The 20,808-nt window shown below is 35.9% G+C and overlaps 3 protein-coding genes and 1 long non-coding RNA gene across 6 annotated transcripts in view; 3 read left to right on the forward strand and 1 right to left on the reverse strand.

Moving 5' to 3' along the window:
* The window catches only part of ptpra (protein tyrosine phosphatase receptor type A), a 34,692-nt gene extending 26,859 nt beyond the window's left edge, over positions 1–7,833 (forward strand). For both annotated transcript variants that reach the window (XM_039688132.2, XM_089123885.1), the window contains 4 exons: positions 1,288–1,413; positions 1,526–1,677; positions 3,622–3,757; positions 4,903–7,833. In XM_039688132.2, the coding sequence (XP_039544066.2) occupies positions 1,288–1,413; positions 1,526–1,677; positions 3,622–3,757; positions 4,903–4,977 (489 nt within the window). In that variant the 3' untranslated portion in view covers positions 4,978–7,833. The remainder of the gene's footprint in view (positions 1–1,287; positions 1,414–1,525; positions 1,678–3,621; positions 3,758–4,902) is intronic.
* On the reverse strand, positions 2,362–16,990 carry LOC120490743 (uncharacterized). Its single transcript, XR_016147823.1, has 4 exons — positions 16,665–16,990; positions 10,608–10,743; positions 4,990–7,062; positions 2,362–3,306 (listed from the first exon to the last, which is right to left on the reverse strand). It is a non-coding gene; the product is annotated as an uncharacterized LOC120490743 (long non-coding RNA).
* On the forward strand, positions 10,195–12,148 carry gnrh2 (gonadotropin-releasing hormone 2). Its single transcript, XM_039688135.2, has 4 exons — positions 10,195–10,523; positions 10,645–10,784; positions 11,660–11,743; positions 11,886–12,148. The coding sequence occupies exons 2-4, from the start codon at positions 10,647–10,649 to the stop codon at positions 11,922–11,924; spliced, it is 261 nt and encodes an 86-aa protein (XP_039544069.1). The 5' UTR covers positions 10,195–10,523; positions 10,645–10,646; the 3' UTR covers positions 11,925–12,148.
* Positions 15,705–20,375, forward strand: LOC120490741 (beta-1,3-galactosyl-O-glycosyl-glycoprotein beta-1,6-N-acetylglucosaminyltransferase 4). Of its 2 annotated transcripts, none has more exons than XM_039688133.2 (2): positions 15,705–15,800; positions 19,013–20,375. In XM_039688133.2, exons 1-2 carry the CDS (start codon positions 15,751–15,753, stop codon positions 20,277–20,279), a joined length of 1,317 nt encoding a protein of 438 aa, XP_039544067.2. In that variant the 5' UTR covers positions 15,705–15,750; the 3' UTR covers positions 20,280–20,375. The 2 variants fall into 2 exon arrangements, with proteins under 2 accessions (XP_039544067.2, XP_088980012.1); XM_089123886.1 differs by lacking the exon at positions 15,705–15,800 and adding an exon at positions 15,914–16,276.
* The last annotated feature ends 433 nt before the right edge of the window (positions 20,376–20,808 follow it).

The raw sequence follows: 20,808 nt of genomic DNA on the forward strand, positions 1-20,808 counted from the left end.
GTGTGCCATAATGAAATTCTATTGCTGAGGCGCCTGCAGGATTTTATCTCAGGGAGATACATTTTTTACTTTACTCCAGTTGCTGAGTAGCCTTGTCCCGGAGCGTGTATTGTTTTCAGAGAAACGTGGTCAACAAAAAAACGAAGCCTCGCTTTATTTCCAGTTATGTGAATGCTTCACTTTGCTTTAAATGTTTGGTCGTGTTCATGGAATTCAAGTCCATTCACTAACATTTTTGATATATAAGCCTATAGCCTATATTACCTTATCATATATTTTGCCATATAAACAGTATAAACACCATAAAATAGAGCACAATTTACTTGCCCCAAACAACACTGTTGGTATTATTATAATTAGTATTGTTATAATTATTAATGTTGTTACATTTCATTTATTGACACACTTTAATATGTGAATTATATTATCGGGAAACTAAACACATTTAGTGTTGTCATTCTTTTATTCATGCTTAAAGGACAAGTTTGGTATTTTACATGATGAAATCGTTTCTGATGAAATAGAACGATTAAGATTGAAATTTGGACACAGACTGCTGGCCCGAGAATTTTAGGTTTCTGTGTTAGCACCCCCCCACCTACACAATGGTTGTATAGAAGCACTGGAACATTCATTCATAAAACGCATTAAACTTTAGTTTAGTGAAATTCACTGAGTGATCTGGGGTGTTCTTGTCCTGTAATGTATTATGGCTGCTATAAATTGGACTTGCCACAAGATGGCACTATTATTTACACTTTTCATGCTTTGAATCTTTTTCCCGAAACAGAGAAAAGCTTTAAAAAGTATTTCGAGGCTTCATTTCTCCATCTCTACACCTATTATGCCTTTTTGCGAATGTTTCAATGACGTATAGCTGTTTTAGAAAGTGTTTACTCATTTTGTGCCTGGTTTTAATCTGTAATTATCTGTAAGTCATGTTTTGTGGGTGGAAAAAGCAGCAATTAAACAAAACTAAACTAGCCAATCAGATTTTTTTTTTTTCACTAATCCCCCACCCATGCACGCCCATACACACTTTTGACTTTAAAAGAAATACAGAAGTGCTTTTTGATTCACAGCAGCCCTGACCTAAAGAAACCCGGTCCAAACAACAGTCATAAGTTTAAGTATGATCACCTAAGGGCGATCTTAGGAGAAAATTACACTTTAACCAGACATTGGGATAGTAACAGAAACATATTACTAGAAAAACATATTCCATTACATCTGGTGGGGCAGCATTAAAACACAAAAATCTGTCTTTTTTACCCCTACTATCTGCAGGAGAAGTGTGCTCAGTATTGGTCTAGTGATGGTGTGATGGTGTGTGGGGACATATCCATTGAGCTGAAGAGGGAGGAGGAAAGTGAAAGCTACACTGTGAGGGACCTTCTTGTCACCAACAACAGAGTGAGTTCACTTCAGGGGGAAAAAAAATGGAGCAAAAATGATTTGTGATTTACGCATGTGTTTTAACTTTATCTCTGTGTTTTAATGTTTGCCGTTTTCTTTCTCTCTGCAGGAAAATAAGTCTCGCGCTGTGAGGCAGTTTCATTTCCACGGCTGGCCAGAGGTGGGCATCCCCTCCGACGGGAAGGGCATGATCAACATCATCGCTGCAGTTCAGAAACAGCAGCAGCAGTCTGGAAACCACCCAATCACTGTGCACTGCAGGTAAGCTACACTTCTGGCCAATCAGAAGCATTACACTTTATTTTGTATTGTTTGTATTAAAATACTTGTGTATACATTTGTCTTTGTGACAGTAGAACTATTTCTCTTCTCTTTTTTGCACTTTTTCATATTTCTTTTTTAATTTTGAGAGGAATATTCTACATTCCCCACTTGCAAAACCTATTTTTTCTCTTGTTTGCTACTTTGTATGTGTTATTTTTGGACTGCTGAATTGTAAACTACCCTTCAAAATTTGGGGGTCAGAATGCTTACCACGGTTGCATTTATTTGGGCAAAATACAGTAGAAAATTTAATATTGTGAAATATTAATACATTATATTTTTACAATTTAAATTCATTTCTATTTTAGTTTATTTTAAATGTAAATTATTTATTTGAAGGCAAAGCTGAATTTTCATCAGTCATTACTCTGACTTAAAATCAAGTTATGCCTATTTTGGTGCTTAAGAAATTATCAATGTATCAATCATAATTCATTTTCTGTCAGGATTCTTTGATGAATAGAATTTGTATTATTATAAATGTCTTTACTGACACTTTTGATCAATTAAATACAGCTTTGCTAAATAAAAGTCTTTCTTTCTTTCTAATGGCAATCTAAATTTAACTTGGAGAAAAAACATTTGTGTGGTCCTTGTGTTCTCCAAAAAAGGAACCCATAATACAAAAACAAGAAAATAAGTTTAATTTAATGCATGATTTGTGGTTGTTGCAGCAGTACACTACTCGGCTTATTACATTATAGTCATTCAACCTAACCATAATTTTTCTAGCATGGATACAGGACCATTTGGTTAGTCATGAATGCCAACTTTAACAGGTCTCACTGGTTTGGCAGCTCAAGTAAGGTTTAGTGGTTTTGTAATGCTGGAAGGCATCCATGGGCGCTAAGTATGACTAAACAAAAACCTATCCAAAGCGTCGGGTAATGATGAAACCGAGATGGAGCCTGCTGTTGTCCAGTGGGATTTCAGGGTCAGGCAATTAAAGAAAGTCAATTTACCTTCATTTATATAGCGCTTTTAACAATATAGATTGTTTCAAAGCAGCTTTACAGTGATAATAGGAAATTAAAGTAACAGAGATTGTTCTGGCTTTACAGCAGCTCTAAAATAAAGTTATTGTCCAGCTTAAGTACGTTTTGATTGATTAACTTCCGTCGCAACGATCATTAGTTTTTAACTTAACATGACACCATTATTACAGAAAACCCTCAATAAAAGAACCTGGTGTCTCAAGAATGCAAACCATAAAATAGGTTCCAAGGTACAAGCCTTTAAAAATTTATATTACAGAATTTTTATATCACTTCCATGATTTCGGATGATCCATGATTTGGCTGCTACCATGGCCAGGTCTCTCTTGTAAAAGAATTCTGAATCTCAATGGGATTTCCTGGTTAAATAAAGGTATAAATAAAAAAACTTCCGCATAGCCACATAAACCAGAATTATCCCGACAACGTTTTATCTGTATAGAGGTAAAGGGAAGGAGGTCTTCACAAGGGAGAGACTAGTTGACACTTCAGGTCTGCGTTGTCGTCGTGTCCAGGTGCAGATCCTTCATCAGATCCGGATACGGCCTGGATCCGGCAGACTGCGGTAAACCTTGAGATAAACAGAGAGACTAATGTTAGCGTTGACGCCGTCCTGCTTATGATGTAACAAGTACATCAGGATTTATGGGAATTGTTCCAGTACCGGCTGATCTAATCTATGCATCCTAACATTGAATCGTAGAAGTCTATAATGTGTAGTGTTACTTGTGTGCTAGGTCAAAGAGGTGTGTTTTTATCTAGATTTGAACTGACAGAGTGTGTCTGCTTCCCGGACAATGTTAGGAAGACTGTTCCAAAAGAAAGGGACTCATTGATGTCCACAGAGCTGTGTGTAATTGATTTTTGTGATTTTGTGTGTTAACAGTGCCGGCGCAGGGCGCACAGGGACATTCTGTGCTCTGAGCACGGTCCTGGAGCGGGTGAAGGCTGAGGGCATTCTGGACGTTTTTCAGACAGTGAAGAGTTTAAGACTACAGAGACCACACATGGTGCAGACACTGGTGAGAAAACACACTGCTCACGCTGCAGGTGTTGACCTGTTGAATATAATAAAGTGCAGTTGAGCAAATTTTTTTTTTTTTTATCAGTGGCATAAAAACTAGTGCTTTACTATTTGGGGAAACACTCAAATTGTGTTTTTTACTGTCACTTTTATAATTATTATTTTTAGTTTTGTTATTTTAAATATTTTTAATTAAGATCGAACAGAAGCCTCAGCCAACCGTTTGCGTCACCAATGGACTGCAAGCTGACTATTGGTCTAATATTACAGCACCTAATTAATATTCATGGTCTATGCTGATAATCTTTTTTTTAGATAGTTCCTACACCCTTTTTTTTGTCTGGTTTTGCTTTTAATTCTTTTAATCCAAACATCTCGGGCCAGTTGTTCAAAGGTAAGCTGATCGCATTTTGGTTATCGGATTGGATCAAATCTTGAAAATGGGTTGTTCAAAAGGGAAAGAAGGAATCTGAAATCAGATTAGATCAGGGAATCCAATCCTAGTTTTAATCTGGATCAAACCTTCAGTTTGTGTTGTTCAAAACTTGTCAGTGGGATTTGGATAACTTTGATCCAAAAAAATAGGATTATCCTGATCCCAACAGGGTGGATTTCAGGAAGAAAATGTAGTAAAATTTTAAAATTGGTCTAATAATACATTTGTATCATTTAGTGTATATACTTTTATTTATATTTTGCACTTGACTTGTGTAACCGTTGTAACACTGATAAAGTAGACATAGGCTAACAATTAAGTTATTCAGTATAGTAAAGTAAAAATAAAATAAAAATTATCTTGTCCCCATTTGTGTTTTGTCTCAAAATAAGAAACACTTACAGTGACCCCATGTTGGCTCTTCTACCTGTTCCTTATAGTACATAGCTGGTAGCCCACATTGTGATATGTTGTCCCAGAGCACTGGTAATCCGGATTTGGTAATCTTAAAAACTGTGTGTCTGGATCAGGGTGATCCAGTCCAATGTTGCTTTGAAAAACCGGCATAAAAGCAAGACTGATTACCTGATCCTGGATAGGAAAAAATGGGATTTCCAAATCCGGATCATTTTGATCCAGATTAAATGTTTTGAACAACTGGCCCTTCAAGTCCCTCTCAATTCATATTTCCCTGCTTTTCTCCACAGGAGCAGTATGAGTTCTGCTACAAAGTGGTCCAGGAATACATTGATGCCTTCTCTGACTACGCCAACTTTAAGTAAAGCCACACCCACCTGCAGAAAATCAGACAGACTTTCCCAGTCATGCACTCCCGTCCACACTTTCACGTAAAGAGCTCAATGAGACGGACTGCCAGCGCAAAGCAAAAGGGAATCAAAAAAATCCTTTGGCCGGCAAGCACGAGAACACGTTGGTTGCCGAAGTTGGAAAGAAAACAAACAAACAAAGAAAACACCATTAGAGATGCCTTCTTGAATATTTTGTAATATTGCTCTTGTTAATAAGGCCCTTACCCATTTCTCTTAGTGTAAATATATATTTTTTTTTTTGGTTTTGTTTGTCTGTTTTTGGTTTTAGAAGCCGTTCTGTTGCGGTTTTTAGAGTGACCTTATTATAGTTTACTGGTATATAAATGCATACATGAATATTTTAAGATGGCGCTATAGAGACAGACGTGAAAGAGCGGTTGCAAGATGAGGGTGCTTTTTTTTCACTGGGTGTTTTTACAAGAAAATTCATTTTTCTCTGCAGTTGAGTGACTGAATGCAATTTGAATGGCAGCTCAATCCCACTTTGCTGTTGCTTGTAGCTACATAACGCACAATGCGGCAAATTCGACCAATCGCAGAGCCACTGTAAACGCATGCGTTCGCAGAAAATACTCCATTGTGCTTTTTGATTGGGTTCACTGGAGTGACGGATAACATTCTGAGTGTTTAACAGGAACCTTTTTTGGGGGGCGTATCTAAGACATCCCTTAGATTTGTAAGATGTTTAGACTGTCAAGTGTGTCTTTGTGGTGTCAATTTTGTTTATCTTGCGTGCCAGACCCGACTTGTGTTCTGCCTTGTAGAGGAAGATAAAGGAAACTTTAAAAGACAGAAATCTAAACCCTGAGTGTTTAGATCAGACTCTTCACATCATTTTTATCCCTACTTTGCCTTGAAGTTATATTCAATACATCCCCAAAAATCCTCTTTTCTAAAAGCACCTTCTGTGTTTGCGATTGTAACATAGAGAAGCGTTTCCCAACCCTGTTCCTGGTGGCACACCAACACTGCGTGTTTTCTTTGTCTCCCTAATCAAACACACCCGATTCAACCCATCAGCTCATTAACCCACCTGATTATGAGCTGATGGGTTGAGTCAGGTGTGTTTGATAAGGGAGACAAAGAATACACGCCAGGAACAGGGTTGGGAAACACTGACATAGAGGGTTGATTGGCCTTAACAACTCTACTTGACAATAAGGGTTCGTAAGGTACAGGCAGTTACTTTTCCTTCTTTCAAAGTTAAACGATCCCGCCGGGCCGTCTACTTGCAAGATATTGGTGCAAATTTAATCCAGAAAGTTCTAGAAGAAATGACACATGATCACCTGATCATCTGTTCCTGCCCATGTAAAGGACTTCGGTCGTTGTGCAGAAGTCATTGAGCCCTTTCCAGCTCCACTGAGCCAGTTAGATCGATACACGTTACTTTTGAGTCATTTCAACTTCTTTCAAAAAGAACAGGTAGATGATATAAATAAGGTCAGTGTAGGATGATTGTCTTTACATTTAGGTCATTTGAACTAGTTATGTGATTAAAGCTGATTGTCAGTGGAAAGAAAGTCATTTTCCAGCGAATGTTTTATGTAGGCAAAGTCCTCGTTCCTCACTTCCTTGTGTCAGGAAACGTAAGTTATATGAAATGTATGTTTTAGCTCCTAAATGTATGTAAGCCCAATGGGTGTCGCTCTAAATCACACGCCCATCAGTCATTGCATATAACCAGGGATCTCGATGGAAACTGTTTTTGTTATTTCAGATCCACGACGTTACGGATTAAAGAATTATGGATCTCTAGTACAGCTTCTTACGGGCTTGATATTCCATGTAATGCTGATGGATTTGCTTGAGTATTGTGCGAGTCGACTGTTGCGTTTTTGTTTAAAGTCACACTAACCTTTTCCACATGAGACACTGTGCCAATAGCAGCCTCTCAGGGGCAGGATCCTTCTTCAGAGGTGGGAAAGTGCCTCATCACGTTCCTGTAGCTTCAAGCATATTCCCGCCAGCTCTTTTGTAGCCCTTGTTCTCCCAGTCCCGCAGACGGACGTTGTGGCCCATATGGCGTATGATAATCTGTAATGGAACCCAAACTGTTACTGTGTTTTTGGTGTGTCAGTTTTTCATGCATTTTTTTTTTCCTCCTGGAGAAGCTCCAGACTTCAGGTTGAAATCCCTCAAAACTTAAGCTCTTAATGTATGGAGAGCAATCTAGATCTTCTGGTCGAGAAGGGAAGCCATGTGTCTAGAGGCTCACTTCATTCTCCTGTTGAATGTGACATTGAAACGGCCTGCTCATATAAGAGAATGAAAGAATGAGGAGAACGACTGAAAAATAAAGGATTCTGCTCTCCAAAAACCCTATTTTGAGGATTTTATCTGAAACTTTTCTGTCTTCGATTGGATCAATTCTAAAATTTAAACCACAGCCTGTTTACGTTCCATGAATCCTAAAACGTTCCCCGTTCTGATATTTCTTTCCTCTTTTTTTTGCACCCCTCTGTACATAATGTAAGGTTATTTATAATTAATTCCTATCTGTTGCCTTGCTTTTATTTTTTTATCTTTCTCACTTTTTTTTAAGATACTTGTATATTAAACTGTACTGGGACCATTTTGAAATGTATTAGATGTTTTTTTTCCCCCGCTTTTAATTCGGTATTATTATTGTCTTACAAGCTTATTTTTTAATTTGCATCGGTTTTTTTTTTCTAGTGTTTTGTTAAATTTGAATATATATGTATATATAATTATATATATGATGCAAATTATATATAATTATATAATGCCAAACGGCCTTTCTAAACAAGATACTGTTCAAACCTAATAAAAGTGCTTGAGATTTTATCTGCTGTGTGTATATATTCAGTGTGATTTTATATATATATATATATATATATAAACAATATTTTTTTCATTCAGTAAGGACACGTTAAATTGATCTACAGTGATAGTTTAAGCTTTTGCATGCAAAATGATTTTATAATGTATAAAAAAATACATTCTTTTATGATTTGAAAGTTATCACTGTTGTGTTTACACTAATATATTAAGCAGTATTTTCAACACTGATATTAAGAGTGTTTTTCAATCTTTGAATTGGTATACGCATCTGTTATAAACTGCATTGGTAATATCTTGAATCCCTGAGCATGGAAAGAGGCTAAATTCAGGGAGTGAGTCACGTCACCTGGTGTCACCTTGGCTTCCATCCTTCCTGACCCATAAGACCTGGTGTCAAACCTGGGATGTAGATGGATTATCCGAGCGGACCCCTGTGCGTGTTTAAACATTGTGTGACAGGAACTCAATCAGGACTTGAAACTGTGATGAGTCAGTCGTCCGGGTTCCGTCAAATTCTCTTTTCCGATCCCCTCGAGAGAGACCTCCTCTGTAATTAACACTGCGGTCTGGCTGGAGTGTTTGCACAGTGTTTTTTCTGTGGGCCAGGGTAGGGTCAGGGGTCACAAACGACGGATGTGAGGTCACGGTGGACACTTTTTACAGCTTAGAGGAAATTATTTAGACGTTGACTCATTTAATGAAACGTGCTCATCTAGAATGTTTGATATTGGGGTCACTGGAGTTAATGTGTGTGAAAAAAAAATAATTCACAGAATATGATCCAATTTAGACAGCTGATGGCACTGACTAGCCTCTTTTGCTTGAGATTGTTAAAACATTTGGGGTCAGTAAGTTAAATTGTTATAGGATTGTTGTTTTTTGTAGGAACAGTAACACTAGTAATGATGCATTCAATTGATTAAAACACAGTAAAGACATGTATAAAATAACATGGAAAAACATGTATCAGGATTTCAATTGCTTTCAACATTGATAATAATCAGAAATATTTCTTGAGCACCAAATCAGCATGCAATGATTTCTGAAGGATCATGTGACACTGAAGACTGGAGTAACGATCCTGAAAATTCAGCTTAGCGATCGCAGAAATAACTTACATTTTGAAATATGTTAAAAGATTTTATTTTTTATTTTTTTATTGGAAAAATATTTCATATTTCAGTTTTTATTTTTTAACAAATCATTGCAGTTTTGGTGAGCATAAGAGACCAATTCAAAAATCTTACCGACCCCAAACTTTTAAAAAAAACTTTTGCTGATAATTTACTTAACAAATTTTAAGGTTTCTGATGTAAACATTCTAGGATTTTTCTCCATATAACAGACTTTATTGGGTACCAAATGGTCCCAGGTCAAAATAACAGTTTCAGTGCAGCTTCAATTGGCTTTAAACGACACCAGACGATGAATAACGGTCTTATCTAGTGAAACGATCAATCATTTAAAAAATAAATAAAAAAGTTGAAGTTTTATAAGCACAAATGCTCGCCTTGCTCTGTTTGCCCTGCGCGTTTGTGACTCTCCTGATCGAACTAGTTCATCAAAATGAACGAATCTTTTTTTTCCGAGTCATTTCGTCCATTCAACAAACGAAATGACTCGACAAAAGACTCATTCATCAGAAAAATCCGACATTGTTATCATCAAAAACCTTAATTTCTTTTCGACTGAAGAAAGAAAGACATGGACATCTTGGATGAATTGGGGGTGAGTAAATTAACAGCAAAAGTTTTTTAAAAAGTGAACTAATCCTTTAAAGCCCTTTGAAGCTGCACTGAAACTCTCATTTGGACCTTGAACCGTTTGGTTCCCAATGAAGTGCATTATATGGAGAAAATCCTGGAAGGTTTTCATTAAAAACCTTAATTTCTTTTCGACTGAAAAAAGAAAAACGTGGACATCTTGGGTGACATGGGGGGAGTAAATTATCAGCAAAAGTTTTTTTCAAAAGTGAACTACTCCTTTAATGTTTTTTCCCACTTTATTTTCGCACGATCTTTGTATATATATATATATATATATATATATATATATATATATATATATAATAAAATGAATAGAGTCAATTCCTTTCCAAGTTAAATCCTAAATTAATATACCTACACAGTATTCGATAAATTAAAATATAAAACAAATAGAATAATTTCCTTAGACATTTTTCTCTCTTTTCTTTAATTAGCACTTCTGCATTGGTCGTGACACTGTTTTTTGTTGTTGTTGTTTTTTTACTGCTGGATAGTGTCAAATTTACGCAGGTGTGATGTAGTTGCATAATGTTTCTGGGCGTAACTCATGTGTACATTGATGTGTGTTTAATATTTTTCGGTGAGATAGGGGACGCTGGGGTCAACAGTGTTTGAAGATGATAATTGGCATATTGAGCTCATCTTCCACATGCTCTCCTCCCAATGGAACCACAATGAGCAAAGTGTGTGAGAGCTAGGGAGGTCAGAGTGTGTTTTTAGACGGGCGGTGGGTGGAGATCTGGTGTGGAACATAAATTGTGAGGAAGAGGAGGAGGAAGATTCCAGACAATGAGTTGTAGGCTTATCTCAGAAGCTCTTTGATTGAAGAGAACCGTTCACTCGAGGGAAAGCAGACCATATCAAGTTCACCAAGACCACAACTACTAGAGAAGACACTTCAAGAGAAGACGTGCCAACAGATAAAAGGTAAGAACAGTGTTTAAATTTGTTCAGTTGTGATTGAAGATTTTGTTATTGACTGTTAAATGTGTCAGTGCAGTCATTGCTCACTCTCTTTTTGTGTGATAAATCTGCCCTCTTCCCTCAGTTATGGTGCACATCTGCAGGCTGCTTGTACTGATGGGGATGTTGCTGTGTTTAAGTGCCCAGTTCGCCAGCTCTCAGCACTGGTCTCATGGCTGGTACCCTGGAGGAAAGAGAGAGATAGACATTTACGATACATCAGAGGTGTGTGAATATTACTTAAGAAAGTACAAGACCGTTAGAAAAGCATGGACTTGTGATGTTGTGATGTGCCACACAATGTCAAATTCTTCTTTTTTTCTAATGAAAAACAATTAGTTGACGGATTGGTTATCATGTTGTCAGTTGCTTTTTCATATACTATTAGAGTTAGATTTAAAAGGGGGCAACAATTTTAATGTTTTAGTTAATTAATTAAAATACATTTTGTTAAAAAATGACATTTACATTTTTTTACTGTAAAATGTTTTTACTTTTTTTAAATAAAAAGTGCTAGTTAGAAAGATCTACATCATTTATTTATTTTTAATCAACATTTATTTTTACAATGAATTATTGTGGTTATTTTCTCTTATGCATCACAGGAAAATACAGGAAAAAATTGTTAATTAATGGGTAAGAATTTACAATAAGGTTATATAACATGAAATAACCGAGCAATACATTTGTTACAGTATTGTTAATCTTTGTTAACGTTGGTTAATAAAAACTATGCTGTTGATTGTTTGTTCATGATAGTTCACAGTAAGCTAATGTTAATAAATAAAACGTTTCAATAATTTTAAACGCATTAGTAGGCTAAATGTTGAAATTAACATGAACAAAGATTAATAAAGGCTAGATGTGCAGTTCATTATTAGTTCATAATAAGTTAAAAATAATGAAACCTTATTGTAAAGTGTTACCAATGAATGTTTATTGCATTATTTTACGTTATTTGTCACGTGTCTTACCCTGATGGGATTTAGTGTTTGTGTGGAAGCACTGTCTTTATATGTTTATTAGCCTTTGTTTAAGCAAAGATATATTTTGATGAACTTTAAGCCATCACTTTGCCGTCTATTTGACTTTAAAATCAGGTTTCAGAGGAAATTAAACTCTGTGAGGAAGGAAAATGCAGCTATCTGAGACCCCAGGGAAGAAACATTCTGAAGACAATACTGGTGGGTATATAGCTCTTGTTTTGGCTTGATTTTATTTATTTATTTATTTAATTTTTTTTTTTTTTTTTTTTTTGCATAAGCTGAGAATATGAGAATATATTGAGTATTTCTCCACATGACTAACTTGTTTCAATGACTTTAGCTTGATGCCCTCATACGGGATTTCCAAAAGAGAAAGTGACACCAAGATGACTCATCAGCCCTTGTCCAAAGAAACAAGCTTTCCAACAAACACATTAGACCTGCTTTTACATTCAAATATGTTAATATAAATATTTTTTTTCTGTGATTTTAATTTAATTTTTGATGTTGTACATTTTGTTCTGTTTGTGAGTAAACCTACTGCTGGCATTATGTAACCATTTGCTGCAGTTCCTACAATAAAGGCTTTATTTTGGTATTTTGTTTTAATTGTTCAGTGTCTTTTTGTATTATTTCTAGGTACATTCACAGAACGTGCACAAGACAAAAGAGAAATGGAGAGAAACCAACGTATGTTGTTTTCTATATATAAAAAATGACTGCTCAACTACAAAAAAGTGGCAAACATCTATTTATTTGAGTAGTATGAAGCTGCAGACTCGGAGACCTGCATCTACAGTCCCCCTGCACCCAGAGTCCCGCATTCTCAGACCCCTCGTTTTTGGAGTCAGCGCCTCCTATCAAATTGTATCAGATAAACAGAACTTAAGCCAAAACGTGAGTAGGCTGTCTTCAATTTTATTTAGAGAATCGTAATAGCTCGTTTGATTTATTTTTTAATAAAACTAATTTAGCTAATCGATACAACATAAGAATAGTCCATTTAATATTTGTAAAGGTAGTTTGTAACAAGATTTGAGCCGTTATGTTTCTTCGCCCTCTTTACCCCGAAAATATTTTGATAGCTAACGTTAGCCTTTAACCTCTACTTTTTTATATGTCATAAATGCTGCAGTTATTTTTACTGCCTATTTTGTGCCCCCATATATCTCAAACCCACAAAGTTGTCCAAAGTTCAAAAACATCTCAAGGGACACTTCTACAGTCAGAGCAGTGCAACATGAATTTGAATTTTTTTCTTTCTTTTTGAAAGATCATAAGACATGTGCGATATCGTATCCAGTACACCATACATCGATGGAGTTGCCCCTTCCGATTCCAGCAACATATCATTTTATGATTATGCAAAGCGACTTATAAATGAGTTTTTTTTAATGCAATTAAAGACGAAAAGTAAAGTCACGAACACAGTTTGTTCTTCCTTTTTTCTTTACAGTAAGATGATGTTTAGGTGATCATTAAATAAAGTAGCCTACTGAATTGTTTATTATTGGTGTTTTGTCTATTCTGATTTATTTTGCTTCGCATTCAAAATATCAAAAAACAGATTGTGTTATGTTAGCATGGTAATGTTAATTAGACCATTATAGGTTGAACTGAAAGAAAAAGTGGAATTTGAATTTTGAATAAAAAAAAATATATATAAAAAAAAAACCAAACATTGTAGCAATAAAATATCACATAGACTATTTTTCAGAAGATAGTTCAATCTGTAATTGTATCCCTTCCATCAGTAACAATGAGTTTTTTTGGCACCTGCATTAAGCAGGGAACGCAAATATTTATTGGATAATTTATTTGAAGACCGTAATATTGCATCCTATTGTTTTTAATTGCATTTGGATAAGAGTGCACTGTACTCTGTGTGCGGGTGTTATTCGATCTTTTGAACAGCAGGAGGCGCTGTGTTCGAAAAATGAGGGGTCTGAGAATGCGGGACTCTCGGTGGGGGACTGTAGATGCAGGCTCCGAGTCTGCAGCTTCATAATATTGATTTATTTAGTGAAATAATGTTAGAGTTAATAAATTAATTAGTTAATTAGAGTTAAAATAATTACTGTAAAAAAAATATTGTTGGTTTAACTTAAAAAAGTAAGTAACCTGGTTGCCTTAAAATTTTAAGTTGATTGAACTGGAAAAAGTGAGTTAATAATGATTTAATCATAAGAAACTCAAAATAATAAGTTATTCTGAACTAAATAAATTATTTAAGTTGATTTGACAAAAGAAAAAAATGTGATAACAAATCTTGAAAATATTTTTTTACAGTGTAGAGTTAGCAAATTAATATATATTGTTTTATTTTATTATATTTTAAAATCTGTAAAATATTATAACAAGTTACAGTATATATATATCATTTTGTTTTATTTTTTTATATTTTTAAGTTGTTTACTTGGAAAAGATTTTTCGTTTGATCCGGCAGTATTTTGTTTAGCCACCAGATGGCGTAAATTGACATCAAAATTTGGCCCAAGAATAATCAAGTTAAAAGTGACATCAAAACTAAAATCAATGTCATGCAAGCCAATGTGATAATTATGTAAAGCATGTGCTATCAAATAAAAATGCAAGACCAGTTGATGGCTCTTTTTGTACATTATGCCATCAGATTTGACAGTAGAAATGAAAAGACAAGTTCCCCTATAGACAAGACAAGAGGCGGGGAAGGTTGAGAGACCCCAAACATACACATGGTAGTTTGTTATATTGATATATTTGATATATTCACATGGACATATTCACATGGAATAACAATACTGTTCTCGTCTAATCCAAAAATCAGCATTGAACATGATTTTGACAAAGACATTGTATGTGAGATTGTCATATTAAGTACTGTACATAAATTATTTTGTTTGTTTAGCCGGTTCTCAATCAATGATTAAATATCTGATGACATTCCCCCAAAGGAATAAAGGTACTACAGCAGACAGATATACAGAAAAGATGCAGCATTATGTTTTCATTTACCAGATTGTTTTCATAACACAGCTCTATCTGACGAATGAAAACGGAAATAAGCAGGAAGCCACTTTGGCAAGCCTGCAACTTTCATTTCTCCACAAACTTAGAAAATGGAACAGCATTGTGTGTGTGTGTGTGTGTGTGTGTGTGTGTGTGTGCGTGTGTGTGTGTGTGTGTGTGTGTGTGTGTGTGTGTGTGGCTCAGGTATACACGAATACCAGACATTAATCTTGCTCCCTGTGAGTGTGAGTGTGTGCTCAACAAAAACACAACTAACAATGAGGATGAAGTTGGTCTAATATAGTCAGAATATTATACTGAATGAAATGATTAACACGTGCCAGCACAATTATCAATGAACTTAATACATGTTGCAAAAATGTTTCATCCATGCCTGTGTGCAAAATTCAAAATTGGATGAATGTGTAGCAATTTGTACAAATAGAGAAGTTTGTGTGAATACAAATGTTTTCTGTGTATCATAATTTGAGCATGCAACAAAGAAGATGTGCATGTGTGGATCAGGTGACGCACATTAATTGAATTATTGTCTTAAGTCGATCTCATTTAATGATTTGGATTTTGAGACTAGAAAGTCTCAAAACCAGAAAGTCTGGATTTTGAGAAAAGAAAGAAAGAAAGTCTCAAAATCCAAATGAATCAAATATAATTCATTTAAAATAATTTTAAATAACTAATTTTAAATAATGAATCACATCTTCTTTGTCGCATGCCCAAATTATGATAGGCCTACACTCATTCAAAAGAAAACATTTAAAACATCTGTATTCACACACATTTCTCTATTTGTACAAATTGCTACATTAATTCAATTTTGAATTTTACATGGATTGCAAGTTCCAAGTTGAAAAGCATGGATAAAACATTTATCATGTACATGTAGTTACATGTTATTCATCCCTTTTATTTATTATGTAAATTGATATTATTTATAGGCTACCATTTGGCCCATAAAATGTTACATTTAACATCTAATGGGTTTGACAAATCCAAATACACTACCACTGCCATTAGATGTAAAGTAGGCTAATACATCAACAACATTAAAAAAAAGTCAACAAAAAGTCAACACTGAAACTGTTTAGAAAGACAAGACACGTGTCTATCCCCCCACGTTTTGTCACGTACAGTCAATCAAGTATGCCATAAACTCTTGAAACATCATCATTTTTGTTTTCTCATACAACTCCGTCATAATGTGTGATAGTCATTTGATAGCTTTCCTGCTAGAGTTCTTACGAATGCGGTGAGTTATTGCAAAATACTTCATTGGGTGGATTATATTTCCCAGTTTAGGCTGTATGCAGACTATAGATAATACTATCTTCTAAACGCCTATCTTTGGGCAAAACGTAGCCTAAGCCTATCAAAATGTTGTTTCTTATAATGTCATATCTTCATGTATGGCAATGGACTTTTCTGAACTCGGTGTATCTCATCGTTCGGAAATGTATTGATGTTTGTTATCGGGGTGTGTTTAAAATAGATTTAAAATAGGGAAGCAGTGTGTCATTGTCAGCAACATGCCAGCACCTACACTTTTCTCTGGGCTGCACTATCTCGGATCTATGTAAATCCTTTGTTAAGTTTGTCATCTGTCGATGGGGAATTAACATTTTATTTTTATTATTATTATTGTTGTTATTATTATTTTACCAATTACCATACTTCAGCTCCATATCTCCCTTCCATGTTTGCGGAGGACGTCGATGTAACTGCATAGTAAGTTTCACTAATTTTAAAATATATTTCTATAATGTATAACGTTTCATGGCTAAAGAAATGTACTATTAAGCATTTATAAATAGATACATACATTCATAGCTACAGCATTTATAAATAGCTACATTCATGCAAAAAAAATTTAAAAAGCCAAAATAATATTCAAATTTACTTGGCTTTCTATTTTATGTCCAATTGCATTTATAAACGTGAGATTGTTGATATCTCACGTTTATAAATGCAATTTATGTACATTTATATAATATAATTAGCCTATGCTTCAACGAGTTAAGTGAAGTCACATCACATGAAACTACTAAAGTTGGACTGTGTCACTTAGAACGTGATGTGCGCGCTGTCAGTAGGCTCAACGCTATAGCCTACTCACCTCATGTCGTTCCTGTACGACTATCATTCTTCCTTGGAACATCAGAGGCAGATATTTACGGACGTACTGACAGTCGCCATTCCGTTTACATTGCTACCAATTGAACTAAATAGACGTTTCTCGATATGCCTTCTTGTGTTCTTGTGGACTTGTTGTGAGACGTCACCAGTGTTGCCCAAGAACTGTTTCATTTCAAAGTTCACAAATGTCCTGTCATAATGGTTACTAATTAGGCCTATTTGTTCTAAGGATTCCGCCGAAAAAGCAAAGTCATAGGGACATAAGTCTTGGGAAACGATGTCGTTTCATTTCTGTGAGATGCAACGACACTGACCTAAACTGAAACTGAGTAGCTAACTGACACATTGTAAAACAGCACTGGAAAGAGTATGAATTCTAACAAGCTCTGACTGAGGATAAAAGAATGTGTGGTAGCCTAAAAACGACTTAACATTAAATAATAAAACACTCGTTCATTATAACAATTTATGGTAACACTTTAAAATAATGGTCCGTAGTTAACAAGTAGCTATGCAGGAAGTAAGGTAGTACTGCATTAACACCGAAGTTAATACTAATAACTAATATGGAAGCAATATTAACTAAGCATTAAGTAGGTAATTTAGTACAAAGGTAGTTCCTTGGTAGGTATTTGATTATTACTAAAGAAATATATCCTCATTGAGAACTACTTGTGAACTAAGAAATAATAACCAATTAATTACTAATCACAAAAGTAACATGTCTAAAAAGTGAACAATTGTGGGGGTTTTACTCTTAACATGGTCATAACATTTCAGAAGCATGCGCCTCAAATGGGTTCTTTGTGGAAACCAGTTTATGAAGTTTATATATCCCCCCAAATACATTAGCTAGGTTGAGATTGTGACCACTACTCTTGCCAGGATGGACGCGTGTTCTCTGTTTATTTAAAACTTAAACATAAAATAATACTAATAATGACAGTTTTTAAAAATAAACCTTAAATAATTAGGAAGTGATGCTGACACTCTCATGATTGGATTAGTTCACTAATATGAGCTCTACTGAATGTCAGTCACATATATCTCAGACTCCAAAGACCTATAACTTTATGTTACAGTAGCTGCCTGAGGAGGAATTCTCTTTAGGACATGAATATAAACATTGATGTTCACTTGTCAAAAACAATTAGCATCTTTAATGAAGAAATTGGCTGCATTTATGTTACGATAAGCGCAAAACCACATCTTCCAGATTACAGTGTTTGTTAGAATGTTAGTGCCTCACAGAACCTGTACAGTATGTGTAAAATATAAAATTAAATCACTTGTATCATTTGTGAAAAACATGTTAATTCCTCACTAACTACTTAAGCGTTACCTTGTTATCCTGCAGGAACTACTAATGATGTGGCCCATTATTTTAAAGTGAAAAACATGTTAACTCCTAACTAACTACAAGCGTTACCTGACAAGGTAGCCTATATCTTCTGTGACAAAAGTTACAAACACAGTCCAATAACCGGGCAGTGTTTCCCAACCCTGTTGCTGGCGGCACACCAACACTTCGTGTTTTCTTTGTCTCCCTAATCAAACACACCCGATTCAACCCATCAGCTCATTAACCCACCTGATTATGAGCTGATGGGTTGAATCAGGTGTGTTTGATAAGGGAGACAAAGAATACACGCAGTGTTGGTGTGCCGCCAGGAACAGGGTTGGGAAACACTGCAATAACGGACTAAAAGCTGGACAGGAACAACGTAACCTAGTCGAGTGGGTCACCAAAATAATAAAAGGCGTGCATGTAAATCCATTTAACTGGATATAAATTTGACAACGCATTCTCACCCCAAGGCGTCACCTTTGACCATGCTTCAATATTTGACGTTTTAGGCGGCCTTTAGCGTCACTTACATGACGCGATCCTACGGCGTCATCTAACTGACACCAAAGGAAAGCGTCTGTTAGAGGGCGCGGTTAGGTTTAGGTGTGGGGTGGGGGTAGTGTACACGCGATCCTAGGGCGTCATCTAACTGACGCTAAAGGGCGCCTAAAGCGTCAGATATTGAAGCATGTCCAAATGCTTCCCAAGGCGTCAGTTAAGTGACGCCTTGGGGGTGAGAATGGGCTGAATTTGAAGACTTGAAGTTTAAGCTATTTTTTATTCTACTTTATGGCATTAGGTTGCACTGCTCATGCTCACCAAACTCAAGGTCATGTTCACTCAGAAGATATTTCCAGTGCTGAGCAAGTTTCATCTACTCAAAGCATTATGGCCACACTTCAAATAGCATACACAACATCAAATTTATCGGTTACAGTTGCATGAATTTTACTAACATGGGCTTTCATTTCTCTCTACAGAATGAGAAGTTTTGGGCTTCACCTCAAACTGAGAACTGCCATATTTATCTTTTTAACACTGGCACTTATTACATGTTTTTTTACTTTTACTTTTTTAAGAGTAAATAAAGGCGGAGGAGAGAAAACTAGAGTTTCTGAGAGGCAACGGCTGACAGTACAATATGGCATTAATTGCACAGCAATATATGAAATGGAACCAGTGGAAGTGGGGAAAACTTTAGCCATTCGCAAGCAAAAAAACTACGTATCAGCAACTGACCAGACTATCGCTGATGCCACCTCTGGTTGGTGTGATCAGTTTGCATCACAGGGCTATGAAGCGATTCAAGGCACTGAATTTGAGCGTGAATTTCCTCTTGCTTACTCTTTGGTTGTACACCAGGATGCAGCTCTTGTGGAGCGGATACTCAGGGCCATATATATGCCGCATAACATATATTGCATACATTATGATCTGAAGTCCTCAGCTGACTTTATTTCAGCAATGAAAGGTCTGGCTCGCTGCATCCCCAATGTCTTCATTGCCTCTAAACTGGAAAGGGTGCAGTATGCAGGCATTTCACGACTCAAAGCGGACCTGAATTGTCTGTCTGACCTGCTAGATTCGGTGGTAAAGTGGAAGTATGTCATCAACCTGTGTGGGCAGGACTTTCCACTGCGGACAAACGCTGAGCTGGTGTCGGATCTGAAGGAGCTGAAAGGCAGGAACATGGTGGAGAGCAAGCGGCCTGAAGGAAAGGAATGGCGCTGGAGTGTCCATCATATCCTGAAAAATAACAAATCTGAGTACTATGAAACGCCTGTTACCACTTCTGATAAGAAATCTTCACCACCTCACAACATTGAAATGTTTGTGGGCAGTGCATACTTTACTCTCTCAAGGGAATTTGTGGTTTTTGTTCAATCGAGTTTCCTAGCCAGGGATTTCTTGGCTTGGTCCGAGGACACATACTCACCTGACGAACATTTCTGGGCGACTCTGGTTCGTGTGCCTGGAGTACCCGGAGAGGTGCCAAGATCTGATCCTGAGATCTCAGAATTGATCAGTAAAACTCGCCTAGTGAAGTGGTCCTATTTAGAAGAGAATCTTTACCCACCGTGCACTGGAGACCATGTGCGAGCGGTGTGTATTTATGGTGCTGCTGAGCTCAGATGGCTCCTAAATTATGGCCACTGGTTTGCTAATAAAGTAGATCCAAAAGTGGATCCTGTTCTTATGGAATGTTTAGAAGAGATACTTTTAGAAAAGCGTCCAAAACTGCAGTAAAATTATCTTATTTTTATACTGTTAAGACATTTGCATTGGTGAAAATATATACTTTGATTTTTGGAAAATCCAAATAAACTTACTTTGAGTATGAGATATACTTTGAAAATTCACTTTTTATTGTGATGTAAATTTCTTTATAGTTATTAACCCAAATGAATTGTGATTCTTTGCCAACAATAGCTTTAGGGTTTGATGCCAGTACTCTTTTAGGTGAACTGTTCCATTGTTAATGAGACATGTCATTAACATGAGACAAAATGTGAATTTCATTAGAGCAAAGTACAAATACATTTTCCCAGTTGTTAAAAAAAATATTGAAAAGTAAGGGAGCACACTTGATCATTGCTGACAAAAAATCTCTCTGAGCAAAAGTTTTAAACTCAATTACAGAATCACTGGATCGTCCATGTCCTTAGATCAAGTTAAAGATAGATAAAGTTTGAGATAGATAGATACATCATCAAAAAATGGCAAACTTTATGCTGAGTGCAACCTGTGTGCAACAACCAAGAATGAATTTGCATGT

Source organism: Pimephales promelas, chromosome 19 (assembly GCF_988280905.1).
Source record: "Pimephales promelas chromosome 19, fPimPro1.hap1.1, whole genome shotgun sequence".
Taxonomy (NCBI): domain Eukaryota; kingdom Metazoa; phylum Chordata; class Actinopteri; order Cypriniformes; family Leuciscidae; genus Pimephales; species Pimephales promelas.

What these genes read in the sequence shown, in the direction of transcription:
- gnrh2 (XM_039688135.2), top strand. Translation starts at nt 10,647, where the DNA reads ATGGTGCACATCTGCAGGCTGCTTGTACTGATGGGGATGTTGCTGTGT. An exon ending in ACATTTACGATACATCAGAG is followed by an intron (nt 10,785 to 11,659) that starts GTGTGTGAATAT and finishes CTTTAAAATCAG; the next exon opens with GTTTCAGAGGAAATTAAACT. An exon ending in ACATTCTGAAGACAATACTG is followed by an intron (nt 11,744 to 11,885) that starts GTGGGTATATAG and finishes CAATGACTTTAG; the next exon opens with CTTGATGCCCTCATACGGGA.
- LOC120490741 (XM_039688133.2), top strand. Translation starts at nt 15,751, where the DNA reads ATGTGTGATAGTCATTTGATAGCTTTCCTGCTAGAGTTCTTACGAATG. An exon ending in CTAGAGTTCTTACGAATGCG is followed by an intron (nt 15,801 to 19,012) that starts GTGAGTTATTGC and finishes TTCTCTCTACAG; the next exon opens with AATGAGAAGTTTTGGGCTTC.